Source organism: Anoplopoma fimbria, chromosome 8 (assembly GCF_027596085.1).
Source record: "Anoplopoma fimbria isolate UVic2021 breed Golden Eagle Sablefish chromosome 8, Afim_UVic_2022, whole genome shotgun sequence".
NCBI classification, from domain to species: Eukaryota; Metazoa; Chordata; class Actinopteri; order Perciformes; family Anoplopomatidae; genus Anoplopoma; species Anoplopoma fimbria.
Genome location: NC_072456.1, coordinates 13,243,829 through 13,262,469, shown reverse-complemented (window position 1 = coordinate 13,262,469; position 18,641 = coordinate 13,243,829). Strand labels below are relative to the sequence as shown.

Genomic DNA, 18,641 nt, shown 5'->3' with positions numbered 1-18,641 from the left:
GTAGTGGCTTAAGTGTTTTTAATAGTAAGAATAAAGTGTGTAAGAGACTTGGGTTATACGGAACGAGTTGTGTGAGAGTTTGTTAACAGATGTTTTGATATAGTTTGCTGCTGTTTAACACGGTCCCCATGTATTTTAAATTCATCAAGGTTTTACTCAAGTTTTGTCTGTTTCTGGATTCTCCATTCACCGTGGAGGCATGTGTGAAAAACAATGTTTTCTTCAAGAATTCAAGGCATCTCCACTGAGTTATTAATATATAAATGGTCATTTTAAGGATGAAGCATTACTTTAAGTACAGTGGGTGAATATATTATTAACCAGCAGATTTATTACTCTGGAAATGCTAATTAAGGTGTAAATGAAAAAGAAAAAAAGTCTGGTTAAATTAGCTGAAATGAGTTCTGCTCACCATGTCTAGTAGATGCATGTCGCTGTTGCAGACTTTCTGTCCAGGACTCAGCAGCATCCCAAAACACCTAGAGGGAAGACACAGGAGGTACAATCCCAAATCAATACTCACTAATTCCACTTCAGAGTTACAGTCTGCAGTCACCAGCAGAGTGAATCAAAGTAGTTCTTGGGAGGGAAAGGAAACTGGAATATGTAAAACAACTCAACTGACCAAACCACACTCATCAATATTGTAATGATGCCTTATAATCTTTAGGCATTAAGCAGACACTCTGCGGGGCTTCAAGCGCCAGTATTGCACATTGGTAAATTAGAAAAACTCATAAATATATTATCTTACAAAAATTAAAATAATCTGAAAAAAGCGCAAAAGAATTCAGCCAAGCATATCTAAGCTCCTTCAGGGTGAAAAAAGACCCAGCTCTTCCTCCCACTGCTGGCTGCACCCCTCAAACAGAAAAGAGCAGCATAGGCAAACACTAGGTTAAAAAGCATGAGTAATTTTCAAATTACAAAAACACATAACAATACACAACATATATCTAAGATAAGATAAGATAAGATAATATAATCGTTTATAAGTGGATAGTGCAAACAGACTAGTAAAAAAAATAAGAGACATAAATAGAAAAACAAGATCAAAACAAGTATAATAAATAAGTTATCACAGAGTAAAGTAAAATAAATAAGTAGAAAAACATTAAAAAATAACGACTAAAATATATCCATCCATCCATATATAAATGGACTAAAGGGTTGTTAATATTGCAACGTGGATGGCACATATATAAGGTCTTGCAATATACGGAAGCAGCATGGTTTATGTTGTTTCCAGGTCTAAAACCAATCCAACATAGTCACTAGTTATAGTCAAGTCCCAGTTCAGCTTTGGGTCGGAGGTGCCATCAAGTGGTCAGCGTGGAGATCTTGCAGTTTTAGAAATGCATTGTACAAGAATACACTTACAGTTAACCCAGCCATAACCAACGACTCAGGAGGGCTCATACTCAGTTTTAAAGATATGGGTCAAGTGTCTTGTAAAGTGATACTCCAGTAGGATTTGTAAGAGTGGGTAGAAAGCCTGTACAGCATCCATAAAACACATAATGCAGAACCATACTGTACCGCATTTCAAAATAATTAACCATTATGACTGCTTTTACAAAGTGAAAATTAATTAAATATATTTAATAAAACAATAATAAAGTGTGTGTCAAACATGGGCCGAGCCGCTCAGAAAGGATCAGTTCTGAACACAATAAGGGTTTCCATAGAGGCTAAAAATAAAGGAGAGGGCAGGTGTCTGTCTCCCTCTGATAGCGATAGGAGGTAAGGGAATGAAGAAGAAAGGAGGGGAGTGATAAGGATGACCTAGTTCTTTGGTGCTGCTGTGCTGCTAGAGCATGTAACCACATAAAAAGGAGAGATTGTGGGAAACTATTTAACTCCAGCAGCATTCCTCTGTTGGGGCGTTATTTTTATTATCCTCTATATAGGCAGCTTGACTCATTTTACTTCTTCTTTTTTTGTTCTCATTGCTTTCCCTCTGCAATATTTGACCACTGAATATGTGCACTGTCCTTTGGTAAACAAGCCAACCTGGTGCTTTATTCTGGAAAGTCATTGTTTCATTTACCAGAATAAAGTTTAGAACAAGACTATAGATTTGGTATGATGTGTGAATACCCAGCATGTTTGGAGCAGTGCTTTTAGCTCTACATCATTAACTCCTCTAGTTCAGCATATTTGTCCTGCTGAGCCAGCTGCCTTGCAAACTCTGGTGGTTACAGCACCATGATAGTTGAAAAGGCAAGTATCTTTCTAAAGTTTAGTAAATTAAGCCAACCATATATAAAAAAAAAAAAAAACACAGAAAGCAAAGCGTTAGTGGAAGTAAAGATAGATATGTACACGTTTGATGGCTGGCAATTCCTGACTTTTGGAAAGCCAAGTGCAACATTAACCGGGGAAAACCTAAACTATACAGTTAATAAGATCACATCTGACCTTAAAATTGGGTGAGGAATAAACACATTAACAAAAAAAACCCAATGGAAGGTTACTAGGACATTGTAATGCATCATCTCTTTTCACAGTAATCCTCACCTCTCGATACCCAGCTCCTTGTTGCACATTTGCTGAACTGAAACCACGACCTTCTTCTGAACGCTCTGTCGTAGCTTGAAGTAGAATTTATCTCTGTCCTTGGGCACTGGACTGTAGAGTGGAAGAAAGGGGGGGGTTATGATGCATAACCTTGGGCAAATAGACTGTGGTGCCTTTTTAAGTCCATTTTTAAATGTCTTATGTTATTGTTTCCTGTCATATTGCCAGTTTTTCTTTTTGCTAGATCTTTATTACCTTAATATGACTAGCCGAGTTAGAGATAAAATTGTGTATTATATTTTATGGGTGTATGCTTTTTTTTTCAAAACAACTATTGGGCCACTTTATTTCAGAGAACAGAAAATGAAAATCCATCACTAAAATACTCAATATATGATAACTTGTCTTACTGTGCCAATAAGCGTTACACTTTTCACGGATGGACAATAACAGTCAGATAAAACAGTATTACGGGACCGTATTAAAGCTTTCCAACTATCAACATATCAAATACCAACAGCCCTGAGCTGATAAGAAACACACACAGGAGGTGTTTATGCTATGTGTTTACATGTATCACAGTGCTTTCCTAAAATAATGGCACCAGATGATCAAACTAGTTCAAACTATAATGTAGCACCATGATCCTTCTTTCATAAAAATGTGTTTAATTCTCATGCAAGTATCATTTTCAATGTGATATGAATATTGTGATATAAATATGAACATACCTTTTGTAAATTTATAGAAGCATTATACTCCACCAATAACATTTAGGTGTAGTGTGTCTGCATGTCTGTGTGTGGACAAAGTACCTGTAGTTGCCTTTGCCATCATCCTCTTTTATTTCCAACGAGACAGTGAAGGTGTAGAGGTCGCCATCAGGCGGACCGGACAGCGCCGTATCCCTGATGTCTGCTGGACGTGAAGAACGGCGAAACGCTGTGGAGAAACTGTACAGGATACGACTGACCTGGACGGAAAAGGAAAACAGAAGCATTATAAGTGGAAAGACAAGGAAGAAGGGAAAAATCAGGAAGACTAAATATTAAAAATAATAAAATAATGGAATAGACTTTTCTTTTCAGAAAAAGATAAAATAACATGTTGTGAAAGGAAATAAGTCAATATAATCAATATATGCAAATAGAAATAAACAGAACATAAGAATTAAAGGATAGTTATAAGGACAAAAGTAAAATAGAACTGGACATTATTGAGGAAACACAATAGAGGACAACACTGCCCTCATCTGGTTTACCAGTGTCAGTAGTTATAGGACTTTAGTAAATATCTACCATTTTAACATCAGTATACAATACACATACTGAAATGTTCTTTAAGTTACGACAGAAGTAGGTATCACTGTATGTTTATTAGAGTCCAGAGAACCTGAGAACAAATTCACTATTGACAAGTACTGACTGATTATGTTTTTTATTTTCTGTTTCTTGTTCAATCCTGTTCTGTTCATAGCTTCTATTTGTAGAACTGCGCATTCAAAAGTCTTACACTTTATGTCACTGAACACTGATGTGGGATTGTGCTCCACAGCAGAATGAAAACCATGTTGAGCTACAGTTTGTAATGTGGAATAAATGTATGTAACTCACAGCCTCTTTGATGTGGCAGGAGAAGACGTGAATCTGGAAGTCCTCAGAGCTCCGGTAACTCTCAGTGAAGGAGAAACAGTCACTTTCCACCGAACCCTCATTTCCACGAGCACAGAACAACACCTTGTAGATAGGAAATGATGCTATCTCTGTACCAGAGGCCTGATCCACAATCCTGGGGAGAGTCATTTCAGAATCAGATTTAGAATCAGAATCAGAAGCTGTGTATTGCCAAGTACATTACACATACAAGGGATTTGGCTAAGAGTACAGAGTGCAATAATATATTAGATATAATTTAAAAATAGAAATATACAAATAAACAATAAGAATACGTTAAAACAGGTACATAAGTATAAAGGTTTCTATAAGTATATAATATGTAAAGTATATTTTATTTCACAGGTGAAAATGCAATTTTGGTCCAGACTTAGAACCTCTGTAACAGCAGATTAACTGCAACCTTTTTTGTATAAATTTATAAGGTTTTCATTGATTCTTAAAATTGGGTCCAGGGATCCCCAGGAATGAATCAGATGCTACATATTACTTTGGGATTAAAAAATATGTTGTACAGTAATAGTCTACTATAATAAATGGCATTTAAACTTTCAATTCAACCAAGCTTCCATTCAGTCCAAAGGTATCTGCGGCATCCATGTCCCTCTTGTCTAGCAGAGCGAAAATGTCAATATTATAAATAAAAAAACATGTCTCATTTCCTCTCTAGTGTATCAGAACATTTCATGTTACCTTTCAGGAAGGTCAAAAAGTTTCTCTCAACTCATTTAATAGCCACTTCATCTGTAACTTCAATTCTTCTGCTAGTTTACAGGCACCTTTAACAATCACCCATTCATGATAATCTGTTATTTGCATACTGATTACATGTCATACAGTATATTCTCCTGTCCTTTTATCATAGGCCATTTAAACCGATCCAGGTCTCAACATACACAGTGTCTGTCTCAATGTGTGGCTGACCTGACGGAGCCGTTTGGTCCACAGGGGACGTGCAGGGTGATGGGGATGGGGATGGCGCTTTCAGCACGTAGGGTGACCATGGCCCTCTGTGCCTCCGCCTCGTTGCGAGGGGCTTTGACCCAGGTGCAGCCAAGGTAGGACAGCTTGTTGAACTGGACACTGTCCTCCTCCAGCACTGTGGGGCTGGATGGTGCAGGACATGTTTCTGTGGACAGACAGAGAGGTTGTGATATTGTTAATTTTACTGAAAAGTTGAAACATTTTCTAGGGGCGTTCTGTCCGTATTCTATGCTAAACTGATTCCTATTTCTCTGCTGTCTAGTAACATTTTAACCAAGTTCATAGAACAATTGATTTTTCAGCTTTCAACAACACTGTACGGCATGAATCTGGCATGCCATCAAGGTTTCATGACGAGAATGTGGCCTTAGAGCGCTACAACAGACAAGTGTATTTAAGAGAATAGAGAAACGAGACTACATAAAAAACTACAAAAACAAAACTGCAAAAGAAGTAAAGATAAGCTGAAGGTGAAGTAGAACTACACAGGAAGTTTGGGGGTATATTGACCTGGTACTTTCAAACTTTGCAAACAGGAAGCAGAACAATGAGAGCAGCATCTGGACTTCCACTGCTGACTGGCTATTATTTGACAAGATTGCACTAAGCACTTCCTCTTAGTTCACTCAGCAGTAGTAAAACACAAAACAATGGCACCACTGTGAAGATATAAGTAACTCAAGTAAAAGATGAGTTGTCCTTATGTAAAAAATTCTGTCTTGAATAAAAAAATGTATTCTAATTGAGTTTTTTATTTTAATTTTAAAAATTTTGGGGGGTTGAATGAAGTTTGTACATGCAGGAAGAGTTGGTTACAACTGATGTACATAAGGCACATATGAAATTAATTAAACAGTTGCTCATCTTTCTAGACCATATAGCATGTTTAAAAGATAATGACATGGTACTATGAAAAAGTTTTGACACACCTTTTTTTTTTTTTTTTTGATGTTATTGTTGACCACATCGCTAAATGCACTACAGGTCTGGAGAGAGACAGGCATGTGCTACCTTCCTTTGTGACACTTGGTATCACTTGCGGTTTCATTTCACCTGAAAGTAAGGAGCTTCACTGGAAGACTTAAAGAAGGGTTTGAAGAGCTGAAGCTGCCCGTCTCTAAATAAAAGAATGAGTTTACATCACTCTCAAGATAAGCATATTTGATGTTACAGGGTACTTGATATTTTGGATTTAAAGGCAGTACCAGCACTGAAAAGGAATGGACATGAAACCAAAACTTTAGGATACTCATAATGCAACCCTAAAGTAAAAAAAAAAAAAAAAAAAAAGGATTGTAGCCTGTAAATTGTAACTGTGGTAGTGCGAATGCCTTGCACCTGCCACTGAGCTTAAGCGCACAGTATATCGTTGACCACTAGTATGTTGTTTTTGCACTAATGTTTGTTCAGCTATCAGTGCCAACCTGTCCTTGCTGATTTACAGCCAATGTCAGAGAGTTCAGATACCAGCCTCGCTAATCTGATATCGCAATACCATATTTCGGTATGTCAATGCCACGCAGACTGCTACATTTTTTATCCTAGTATGCTTTGCAGATCGTTATTTCCACTTAGTTGAATTTCAGTGAAAATAGATAAATAACTTGGACTGATAACTGCTTGTATAAAAAAAATAAAAAAAAAAGAGAACCACATTTTTGTTTGCAACATTTTTACATTACGGCCTGAGCTTTGAGTTTTGACTTAACTGATCCTTCAAATGTTCTATTTGTTGTTCTTCAGTGTCCCACATGTTTAATGACATATCTCACGAAAATATGACAATATGCACACTGCCACAGTGTTCTGATTCAACTAATTGAATTAGCATATTTTTTTTAGCTGCAGTGTTTGTGTATGGTTAAAAACAGAAAGACTCATAATTCAATCAGCTGCCTTTAACAGTAATACCTTTCCTCAAAAGGAAGGGCCATTTATATACGAAGAACAATATAGTTGATATTTCAGTTTTGATGCCTGATTGGTTAATTGAAAGAGCAGCTGACTGGCAGGTTGGAACCGTCTACAATTAGAAACGGGGACTATAAATGGACCTATTTCTGCAGATTGGGGCTCCAGGACTCGGCTCTCTGGGTCCGTGTTCTTCTCCATCTTTTCCGTATTGCTCTTCTCCACCTTCACCTCATCGTCATCATCCAACACCTCCTCCATAGCTTTCTCCAGCTGCTCACTCCCATTCCAAGACATCTGAGGGAGAGAGGAAGAATTAAAACCAACTGGGGATGAGGGCGAAGGAAAGACAAGGACAGATAAAACAGGATGAGAATAAAAAAAAAAACAGATAGTCCAGGACGTTTCACTCTTCATCAATCTGAGTCAGCGCTTTGGCAAAAGCCTGTTGATCATTTACTGTCAACATGCTTTCTTGGGTTGTAATCACAACACAAAGCTACATGAAATACAAATACAAACAAATCCTTGGATCTAAACAGCTAAGCCATGTGTTAGCCAGAGACACATTTGGTTGCGTTAACAAGAAAGGAAGATTACTAAATCCGAGAGTACCTGCCCCGATAATAACTACATCATCTTATCTGAAGATGTATAGACATAACCTCAATAATTTGTACAATATCGACTAATCATATGATGTAGGGACATGACTTTAATTGTTTTTGCTGACCTATATATTGCCCGTTGTGTTTACATGCATAATGTGTTTACATTCATGATGCCAGAATAAACAGCAGGGTTTTTCTACCATTATAAGAAATGGGCATTTATGTTATGTATTACGTTATGTTAACAGATCCCACACTGTTTTTTAGTTATTGTTTAGGTTATACGGTTTTATTTTATTTGTTTATCTATCTACGATATATTCATATTTTTTTCAAATTTCTACTCCAATGTCTAAATATTCTTGACAAATGAAGGTTCATTGCAAATGTGGACTTGCATTATTATGCTATCATAATATAAATATATCAGTTGCATAAAATTGTCTTATAATAATTGTCTTATAATAATAATAATAATAATAATAATAATAATAATAATAATAATATCGCTTATTGCAATTTATTCTGAAACACAACAGGTCCAACAAAATTATTTGGGTGAAAAAGGCTGTTCCTGCTGTGTTTGAGCACCTTTTGCAATGGAAAATCTCACCAGCAGCCTTCAAGTGGCTTTATATGTGTTCTTTGGGGGGGAATAAAAATTAGTGTAAAAGTCTGTCCATGTATGGCTCTGACCTTGAGTCGTGGTTTCCCCTCAGAGCCTTGCGGTGACCCTGCAGCACTAGTCTGCACCAGAACAAACTCCTCACTGGTGACGGTGGCGACGGACTCGGTGGAGCTGCTGACTTTTCCAAGTGAGGAGCGGTCATCCATGGCTGGCTAGTTTACTCAGGGGTCGGCTGGGGAGACCAGGGTTAAAGCTCTCCCCTTCCCTGTCCTGTCTTCTCCGCCCAGCTCTGTGGGAAGACAAACAAATTGCATTAGACAATACAGCAGATGTTTGTTTGGTTTTTTTCAGTGCACATTTTAGGCATCATACTGAAAAAGTAACAAGATCATCTTAGAGTTTAGAGTGCTAGACAACGTAGGCGGAGGCGCATCTGTCTAGGATTTATTAACACTGACTTTAAAAAAAAGGTTTATTACATCACAGTAAATGTTCCGTGTGCGGTGTTGTCACTGTAATTTGTAATGCCAAACCAAAACACACCCATTCAGTACAGCAAGGAAATGCAAGGCACTGGCCAAACAACTCCCTGGTTTGTAGGCCACATTTCTAGGTTGCGGGCCAAAGTTATTCTAATCCCCCCTGTCATCTTTGAGTTAATGATACCAGCCCAGAAGTGAGCACAATCTTTTAACGTAACCACAATCCATTGTTCCGCAATTCCTAAAGTTGTTTTCATTGCTTAGGGTGTGATTAATACCTGTTACAGTGTCTGACAAGCCCAAGCTGGCAAACAAATTTCCGTGTGGTCCTATTTTTCACATTTACACTTTCTAAGCTAAGAAATGTGATATTTAGTATTCTGCCATCAGCAGTTGGCTTCAGTTGAACATACTTTTGCTAGTAGCAACCACTACGTACAACAAATTATTTTGATGTCATTTCGAAGGCCAGCCCGGAAATCAGCATCGCACTGGTTCACTAGACAATAAACCAGCTGGATTTTTACATTGGATTTTGGATTATTGCAGAATATAAACTCTGTGGCAAACACAAGTTTATCATACTGCAGACTACATTCTCACTACATCTGTGGCGGCTGTGGCGTAGTGGAGAGCAAGGTAGTTCTCCAATCAGAGGGTCGGTGGTTCAATACCCGGCTTCGGCAGACACTTAACCCCAAGTTGCTCCCGAAGACTTGCCATCGTGTGTTGCATGTTAGTTAGAGTCTGATGGTGGCACCTTGCATGGTAGCCTGTCATCAGTGTGTGAATGGGTGAATGATATGTAATATACTACTGATTGTAAGTCGCTTTGGATAAAAGCGTCTGCTAAATGACTGTAACGTAATGTAATCTGCTTAGCTAAATGTTAAAGGTCCTATATTTTAAAAAGTTCGATATTTTCATTAAATATAATATCATATAAAAGCAGGTCTAAGTGCTATATAAATACTGTGAAAGTATTGAAACGCTCAATCCAAGGAAAAAATGTACACAGCCGGCATTCAGATACTGCGCCTTTAAACAAACCGTCAGGAATTTATTACAGTTGTGACATCACAACTTTAAAAAACATTGACCATTTTAGAGTTTTAAACAAGAACATTCTAAATTTGTCTCAGTTTATTTCCAGTAGCAGGGAATTGAATGACATCAGCTGACGGGAACTAAACATGGACCCAAGCTGTTGCCTAGCAACCAGATTCCATTGATTTTTAATTTATATTTGAGTGAAAACAATGGAATCTTACATGTTTTTTTTAACGGTGTGACCAAACAGAGCTTTATTTAAATGCACATCTGAACGGATTGCCACTTTAAAGCATGAAAACATATTCTAGCAGAAACCCCCCCCAAAAAACGTATAAACTGCAGATGAGCATCTGTCTCCTGTAATAAGCACTTTACTGGTTTTACTCTTGTGGACTCTGTGTGTACGTTTGGTAGGACAGCAACGACAGACAAGCACTGCTAAAGTCTGTCTGCCCCTCTCTGTCTCAGACCTTTGCCTCTACATGTTAGATCTTGCTGGCTCATTCATTTTGCCAACATGTCTTGAAGAACAGCTGGTTAAATCCTGGCTTTAAAAAATTAAGTAAGCATAAATAAATAAAACACCCTTATAATTAAGGAAGTGTTTTGTAACTGTTCTGTACTATTTCATTTAAGAAAGAAAATGAAAACAGTACATTAAAACCTGGGGGACCTCATGCCAAACACATTTAGAAATGTACTAAAACCAGAGATCAGATGATCGAAAAATGATTTATTTCAGTAATCAATGAATCATTGGAGTTATTTTGGCCAAAATGTTATTGTTTCATCTTCTTAGTTGTGAGGATAGGCTGCTTTTCTCATTTTCATATCATTTTGAACTGAATATATTTTGGTTTTAACAGTTCTCTTTGGACTTTAAGAAATTGTGATGGTCATTTTCTCCTAGTTTTGGACATTTTATAGACAAAGAGATTTTTATTTGCGTTATGCATTGTGCAGCATTTATGATGCAAACACACATAGTTGAGACCCAAAGCACGAAGAGGGCATTCCTACACAGTAACATGATTACACACATACAAAAGACATTCACACACACTTAGCCCTGGCAAATGTTACATGAATGAACACACCCACATACATGAGGAAAGCAAAACAGTCATGTGCTCAAATCACTGTGATTCAATTACACAGCAGCATTCTTCTCTACTTACTCAAGAAGCTGCAATGAGAAGGACCATTATGACATTTAGAGCAAAGGTATGCATCGGCTCTCATCATCACATCTCTTCTTTTAAAATCATACTGGATCTGACGCATGTGTTACACAAACTCCAGCCACACTGAACTGGCAATTAATCATACTTACTTAATGTTGACTGTGTAAGTACAGATCATCCTATTCCCTCTCCCTCCCTCCCTTCCCCCCTCTTCCTCCCTCTCTCTCCCTCACACACATTGGGACAGAAAGGTACAACTGCATGTGATGAAAAGTAATACTAACTGCAAAGTGAATAACAAACAAACCAACAAACAGCAATAAGGGCTTTGGGATTGTTATGTCATAACAAGAAAATGAGGTAGGTGACATTAAATCCAATCCAATCAATTATCCATTAAAGATTTTACTGCCAACTGTTCATTTCAAACCTGGTTATTATACACACATAAAACAGCAGTTATCCAGATTTCACTGTTTCTAATCTCACTCTCACTCTTGTTGCTGCCCTTGTGTGGTGGAACAGTCACTTCCCTTTTGGCTGTAACTCAAACTGTAAACTCAGTAGCAAATTTGCACCCAGTCATTACCAGCCTGCTCCTCCAGTACAGTCTTAGTTGGCAGCCATGCTACCAGACCACTGGCTTTATGGAAACTGTGAGTGGCCCATGGTGTAAACAGGCTAAACAACACCCACAGGCACTGGGCTAACCGGACACATTACATCTGTGAGGGTGTGTGTGTGTGTGTTTCTATGGGTTGATTTGTCACGCTGTTTTGTTACAGATACAAGTGTCACCAGACACACATGAATACTGAAAGACAAAATGACATTGTACTTGATGACATTTTTCACATGACCCTGTGTACATTAGTGAAAAACCTACACTTCACAGGAGGGTTGGGTCAAACTTTTCCCTTTGACTGCCGTCTCTTCAGCCGGTTATAGCTAAGGCATTGGCTTAGCGTCTCTTTTGGTTGTAGATAATCATGGCTACTTGTCTGACTTGTGCCTCAGTCTATCTACAATTGAAAGTTGACCTTCAAGTGAGGAACACGGCTAAGACGGCCCAACCTGCTGAACCCATCATCCCTACCTCTAAAGACAAAAAGCACACTAAACAGATCGTCACTGCAGCGTTGTAAACCTGTTTTATGTGTAGCCTATGAAAGATAACCCCATTGTTTGTTCGTTGGGCTGATTCAACTAACGTTTTTAAGACAGTATTACTTAAATATCTTTATGTTGGTGAAATCTTTGGGCTTGTCTGTTTTCAGATTTTTTCCCTGTCGTCCACTCAAGCCTGTCTCTGTAATTACTAGCAATCTGCTACAATATGAGCCTGGATGAGTAACTCCATACCGTGTGGGGTTTGACATTAGTACGATCAGGGTTCGGGAGTTTAGTTCCAGTTACATATTAATGTTCCTGGGCTCCTTTCTGTGCAAAAAACAACCATCGCATAGCTTGTTACAAGTAACCTCAGTCAGTCCTAACATCAACAAATTGAGCCAGGTGACTCTCCACAAAGCTCAACAGAGAAAAACCTTGCACGCGTCATTAAATCACTTCCCGTTAAAGTACACAGTTTCGACCTGAAGTACGATGCTATGACAACCTGTAAAGACTATGAATGGACTACTCAATTGAGTAAATATAAGGATCAATGTGAAATGAGAGCTAAGTAATTCCTGCTATACTGGTTAGTTCTCTGGCTGGCTGTCGAATGCTACTTCAGAATAAACTAGCTCCTTCATGACAAAGAACTACCTCTTCATCAAGACACATAACAAAAGGCCACTTTGGTTTAGTGCCAAATGCTAAAGCCCGGCCCATATCAGACTAGTACCTGTTTATTCCTTTTGTTTGTTCAAACATCCACAATCCACTGCTGGTCAAGGACTGAAAACAGCATTTGCATTTGCTTTTGCTTGAACTTTAATGGTTAATTGACTATCAAAATATGTAAGATTAATCAACTAATAGCAGCTCCACATTATTTTAAATGTTGTTTGTATCAACCGGAGCAGCTTGAGCAGTTAAAAAAACAAGTCCAACTCCCAATTAATTCGTAGTTGCACTTGCAAAAGGGCCAAAAGTGCAAGTCAACTTAACAGCCAGATGCTGATGTTGTACAAAGCAAGAAAATATGCTACTAACCCCTATGAACAATGTCAGACTTTATTATAATATATGATATTGCGGAAATCATTGAGTGTCCTTGTTTGGAGTAACTTTACTCTTATGGGGCTTAATTAACGTCTAACAAACTTTTTATTATCAATTTCAAAGGTCCAAATGAAACACTGATAGTTTGAATAATATTTCCTGGTCCTGCTTCAGTAATGTCTTGTGGATAATTAGGTCTCAGCTTTCTCAGGTCACCCGGAGACAATCCTGGAGTTGTTCCATAGACAGCAGAACAAATACTGTGACAACATGACAGCAGCCGCAGTGAGTTGACTGAGGTACTGACAAGTTTTCTACCACATACCTGTAAGCTCGCCAGTCTACTAGAAAATCTATTGAGTGGAATACAGTACCAGTCAAAAGTTTGGACTCATCTTCTCATTTAACTACTTTGAAGAATCTAAAATATAAAACATATTCTGGTTTGTTGAGCATTTGTTTGTTTACCACATAATTCCATATGTGTTCCTTCATAGTTTGGATGTCTTCAATATGAATCTACAATGTAGAAAAAAATAAAAAATAAAGAAAAACCATTGAATGAGAAGGTGTGTCCAAACTGTTGACTGGTACTATATGTCAAACAAAAGCCTTGTGAGCCTTTCTGAATTAAACACCAATTATGTGTGTAAATGGTTCATTTCCCAAAAAAAAGAGTCACCTGATGACTAATATTAAAATCAAATGTTTATGATCTTGTTATCCAGCTGAGGAAACAGTTGTCAGTTTTGTATATAATGACTGAAACATTGTCATAAGCTGTTTAGGGGAAGGTTTTCTCCCTCATTACAGCAGTGAGCTGTCATTGCTGCGGGCCTGGATGGAGCACATCACAGCCTCTCTCAGCATCATCAGCAGGCTGGCATAACATGGCAGCTTTTCCCTCTGAACGCGGACATTTAGTAAGGGAAACTGAAAATGTGTTTGTAAAATTGACAGACTCATGTCACAGCAGCTCACGTTTGATGACACAAACAACCCACACAACACACACACACAAACCTACAACCTCAAGGCAGGGTTAGCTCGAAGCAGGCTAACTTATCCCCACAGCCATTTTATGATAACATAACCACATAAATAACACTGGACACAAGCGGATCTGTGGACAAGGAGCTGGTTACAGGACAGGTGAAAGAGGGCTAAAGAGGAAGTACCTATGTGCTCTAACCTAGACCTGCGAGCTAAAGCTAACTGTGGCTAACGCTAACCAGCTCGAAGTCCAAAACACTTGGACCACTATTTGGAGACGCGAGCTCACTCAGCAGCACCCCGCCCGACTCCGGAGGAAAATCAGGACAAAGTAGAAGGAAAACAACGATCCTGTTCTCCCTGCATGTGAATGTGACAGTGAAAACGACACGTAGGTTGAAGAACATAGCTGTCAACTTACTTGTTTAGAGCGCAGGGGAGTCGCTCACTTGCTAGCTGTCAGAGGAGTTGCAGCGAAGATCGTATATGTTTAAGAAGATGAATCACTCGGGAGTTTAGCGACACACCTTCCGGTTTGGAATGTTAGCGTAATTACACGCATGCGCTGTACTACTGCAGAGTGTCCGGCTCACACACCTCTACTTACTGTCTCCACGCAGTAGCATCCTTTCAAAGGTCTCATTTCCTGTTGGATAATCAAATTGGTACATGTGAAATTAATGAATGCATTGTTCTGAAAATCAATTGCAGCATCTGAAAGTGGTTTGTTTTCCACATGACAATTATTAGCTGGAGGTCAAAGTTCGTGCTGCTTTCGGAGCTTATGGTTTGTTAGGTTTTTCCTTTCACCCTTTAACATTTTGATGAAACAAAAACAATGTCAAAATATCTCTGGAAAAAAATGTTTAATTGATTTAATAATAATTAAATAGTAATACTGTGTATACTACTGTGTGTTGGTATGTAGTCTTGTCAATTATCACACAAATAAACATTTCAAGCAGTTACAAATCTTTAATTCAAAAGTTAACACTGTCAAATATTACTGTTTCTGTATTCGTCAGGTACAATATCTGTTTTAACCACATTTCTAAAAATCTTTTTTTCTGTTTTTAAAGATAATGGGTTGAGTAAGTAATAAAATAAATAGTTAATACAATGTCCAAATAAATGAATGATGACTATGTATCATTTTTTGTGGTTGTGGACAACAACCACAAAAAATAGAGAAACTCTGCTTTTATTTCACCAAATCCTTGCCAGAGAATCTAGAGATTTCTGACCAGATTTCAACAGTTTTCCAAAAATGTAACCTTTCAACCTTCAGTGATAAACTTTAATTTTTGCCAGTCCTCTGTACATTTATTCACCTATTTAAATTAATCCGGAGAAGAAGAAAAAACACAATTCTGGTGTAAAATGGTCTAAAGGAGCTTTAAGATACATAGTGTAATTGCACTGCAGTTGGTATCCACTTAGCTTAATGAAAAAGTAATTGAGCAATAAGTGAGGTAGCTGCTGATCAATGAATTCTAATTATGTTTTATGCATTGTTGTTTAATGCTTGAATGATAATACTAGGCCTGTCAGAAAATCTTGAAAAATCACCTATTCATTATCACACCATGCAAGTCCTCAAGGTTTCTTGCATTGCTCATTCAGCCTCATTGATTTTTGCAATACACATAAATATAAATACAAAAATCAGAAGAAATATTATTGTGTATGACACGCAATGCTGGGTAGGTGTAATGTAGAAAATGAGCACTGTGAAACAGTTTTCCATCACATAAATGTGTATTCTAACTTCCTCACAATATGAAAACAAAAACATGAAAATAAATAACTTGATTATTTGCATTTCAAAGATTCAACATGAGAGTAGTACAGGAGTATAGGAGGAGTGCGTAGACAAAATAGCACAAACTTGAAAATCACACTCCCTCAATCGAAATACATCATGTTGAAATCCCAAGTTAAATCTCTTTTTCTTCAAGAACTCAATGGGATCTGGAGGTGGCTGTTCATTGCTTTCTGGTTCATATTTACAAATCAAACTTGTTGCGTCGCTGTCAAAAGGGAAATTCCCTCAGTTCATTTCAAGCTTAGTACCGTTGCGTTCAAGGGCTCAGGCGTCCTTGCTTGTTCACAGGCCTACACCTTAGGGGAGAAAGTGGGGGTTCATTGTGGATCTGGCAACCCAAGAGAACTACTGTATCAATGATCCAGTTTTATATACTTGTATGCCTATCTACATGTGCATCATCGTCATATCTTGATGGGTGTGCACCGTGCTTCCAAAATACCTCCAATGAAATGAAAAAAAGTTGAAAGGAGATGACAGGAGATGAAGAGCTGCAGTAGTTTGCCAGACAGCTTGCGTAGAGAAAGCTCCAGTCGTCCGCCCTCCTCCACCTTTCCTGAAACTCAAGCATGCTTCTAGAGATGCAGAAAACTGCAGAGAGGATGTTGACTTTTCCCTCATTAAACTTTTTCGAATGCATTTCTGTCTCCAGTCTGCTTATCATGACAAAACTGCTTCATATTTACTACATACTTCATCATACAAATTTTTTGTCTTTTTGTCATTAGGAAGACGTAAAGCAGGGGAAAATCATAAATGGTCTAAGATAGCCCTCAGTCATTAAATACACAGTAACAGTCAACGAACAATTTACAAGTTTACAACCATACCCTTCATGTGGGAGCACAAAGAGACATCTTCTTACATGAAACCTACAGTCTTATCTACCGTAAATTACAGAATTACTTTATTAGTGAACATCAAAACTTTGAATTTAAGGGTATAAAGTGAGGAGCTAGATTTGAAAGTGATTGCTGCGTATCACAGACTTTAGTCTTCAGCAGTTGTCTTGGACCATCCTCAATTAAACCCCCCAAACCCTAAATAAATGTGATAACATCCACAAACAGTGGGCCTTTATCCAGCAGATCCTCACTCACAGCTGCAGCAGGTGACTAAAGTATGTCTGTGGTCTTGTTAGTGGTGGTGCTGGTGTGTGTGTGTAAGTGAAGAGAGGGGTGTCTATGTGTGTGTGTGTGTGTGTGTGTGTGTGTGTGTGTGTGTGTGTGTGTGTGTGTGTGTGTGTGTATGGGTGGTGTTGGGGGTTTTGAGGATGGTCACACCTCAGTGCTGATGGCTCTGGTGTTGGTGTAGAAATCGGGAGGCCGGCCTCGCTGGGTCTCCCTCAGCAGGGAGCCTCGGACGGCGGGCAGCGGCATCGCCAGCGCCTGGTTCTCATAGTGTGTGGGCATGTAGGTGATGCGCTCACCACCATTGCGCATCTCATCAGTGGTACGGATGTAGAAGGGCGAGTCATAGGGTGAGCAGGTGGGGCAGTAACTGCGTTGCCCCCCTGTGGGTTTGGTGGGGTCGGAGGATCCGGGCGGCTCTGGTGGTGACATGGACAGCGGGGTGACGATCGACCCGTCCAGGCCAGAGACACTGCAAGCGTTGCACGCAAAGTGTTGCTGAGAGACGGAGCCGCTGTCAGACCCATTCTTCTTACAGCAGTAGTACTGCAGACAGAGTAATGTCCATTTCATTTTTAATACAGAATGAAACTGGCTGCACTTCAGTCTACAAGTCTACAACTTTGAGTTTGTTATTATGTGCTATCTTATTTTATCCCAAAAAAAATCAGAATGCTAATAGAATGAGATTTTTATTTTCTTGATACAAAATGAATGTCTTGTTTTACTCAGTCCTTTTTTTTTTTAAAGATACTGGCCCCCACTTCTTCACTATTCCTAGAAAAAGACAAGCTGCACTGAGAACTGAGAAATGGCAAAAGTTGTTGTTGTTGTTAAAAGAAAAGTATGTTTTCAAGGCTAATTAAGGTAGAGGTTTTAAGTTTAATAAGTCAAAGCTAATATATAATTATATTAACTGTCTAAACTACTGTGAACTATAAATTCTTACCAAATATTCAAAATACAATTTTCCCAAAATATTAAATAAGTCTAAATAAATCTTGCTGCCAGTATTATATGATTATTTTCATATATTTGATGACAATTAGAAATTCGCCCACAGTCTCCTGTAAGGTGATGTGATAATACAATGTGGCAAAAGGTTTAATATTGAAGAGGGATTCAAACATGTTTAAAATACACACTTTATGAGGCGTACCTGGAGTCTACAGTAACAGAGCACAGCTATGATACACAGAAGTATCACTGTGGCCAGTATTCCTCCGGTTATGACAACAGTTCCAGCTGTCATCCGACCAGCTCTCCATCAAACTCTGACACGGGCACATGAAGTGACATTATTAACAAGAGCTTCCCACTGCACAGCAAAAGTGAAGTTTAATTAAATCAGGCAAAGGTCACCATCACATGTAAAAATAGATGGAATATATTTACTATTTAATTACGTCACTAGAGCAAACTCAAAATGTCATTCTGTAAAAATGCAGGGAGAATTAGGTAGAAAACATGCATAGTGT

At 38.4% G+C, this 18,641-nt stretch overlaps 2 protein-coding genes across 3 annotated transcripts in view; both read right to left on the bottom strand.

Annotated features, from left to right (window-relative positions):
* The window catches only part of rabgap1l (RAB GTPase activating protein 1-like), a 103,885-nt gene extending 89,179 nt beyond the window's left edge, over positions 1-14,706 (bottom strand). For both annotated transcript variants that reach the window (XM_054603533.1, XM_054603534.1), the window contains exons 1-8: positions 14,630-14,706; positions 8,396-8,616; positions 7,232-7,385; positions 5,118-5,322; positions 4,134-4,308; positions 3,336-3,493; positions 2,521-2,631; positions 413-479 (exon numbers count right to left, since the gene is read on the bottom strand). In XM_054603533.1, coding sequence (XP_054459508.1) covers positions 413-479; positions 2,521-2,631; positions 3,336-3,493; positions 4,134-4,308; positions 5,118-5,322; positions 7,232-7,385; positions 8,396-8,533 — 1,008 coding nt within the window. In that variant the 5' untranslated portion in view covers positions 8,534-8,616; positions 14,630-14,706. The remainder of the gene's footprint in view (positions 1-412; positions 480-2,520; positions 2,632-3,335; positions 3,494-4,133; positions 4,309-5,117; positions 5,323-7,231; positions 7,386-8,395; positions 8,617-14,629) is intronic.
* Positions 14,707-17,310: 2,604 nt separating this feature from the next.
* On the bottom strand, positions 17,311-18,415 carry fam163ab (family with sequence similarity 163 member Ab). Its single transcript, XM_054603492.1, has 2 exons — positions 18,323-18,415; positions 17,311-17,709 (listed from the first exon to the last, which is right to left on the bottom strand). Exons 1-2 carry the CDS (start codon positions 18,413-18,415, stop codon positions 17,311-17,313), a joined length of 492 nt encoding a protein of 163 aa, XP_054459467.1.
* Positions 18,416-18,641: the final 226 nt, after the last annotated feature.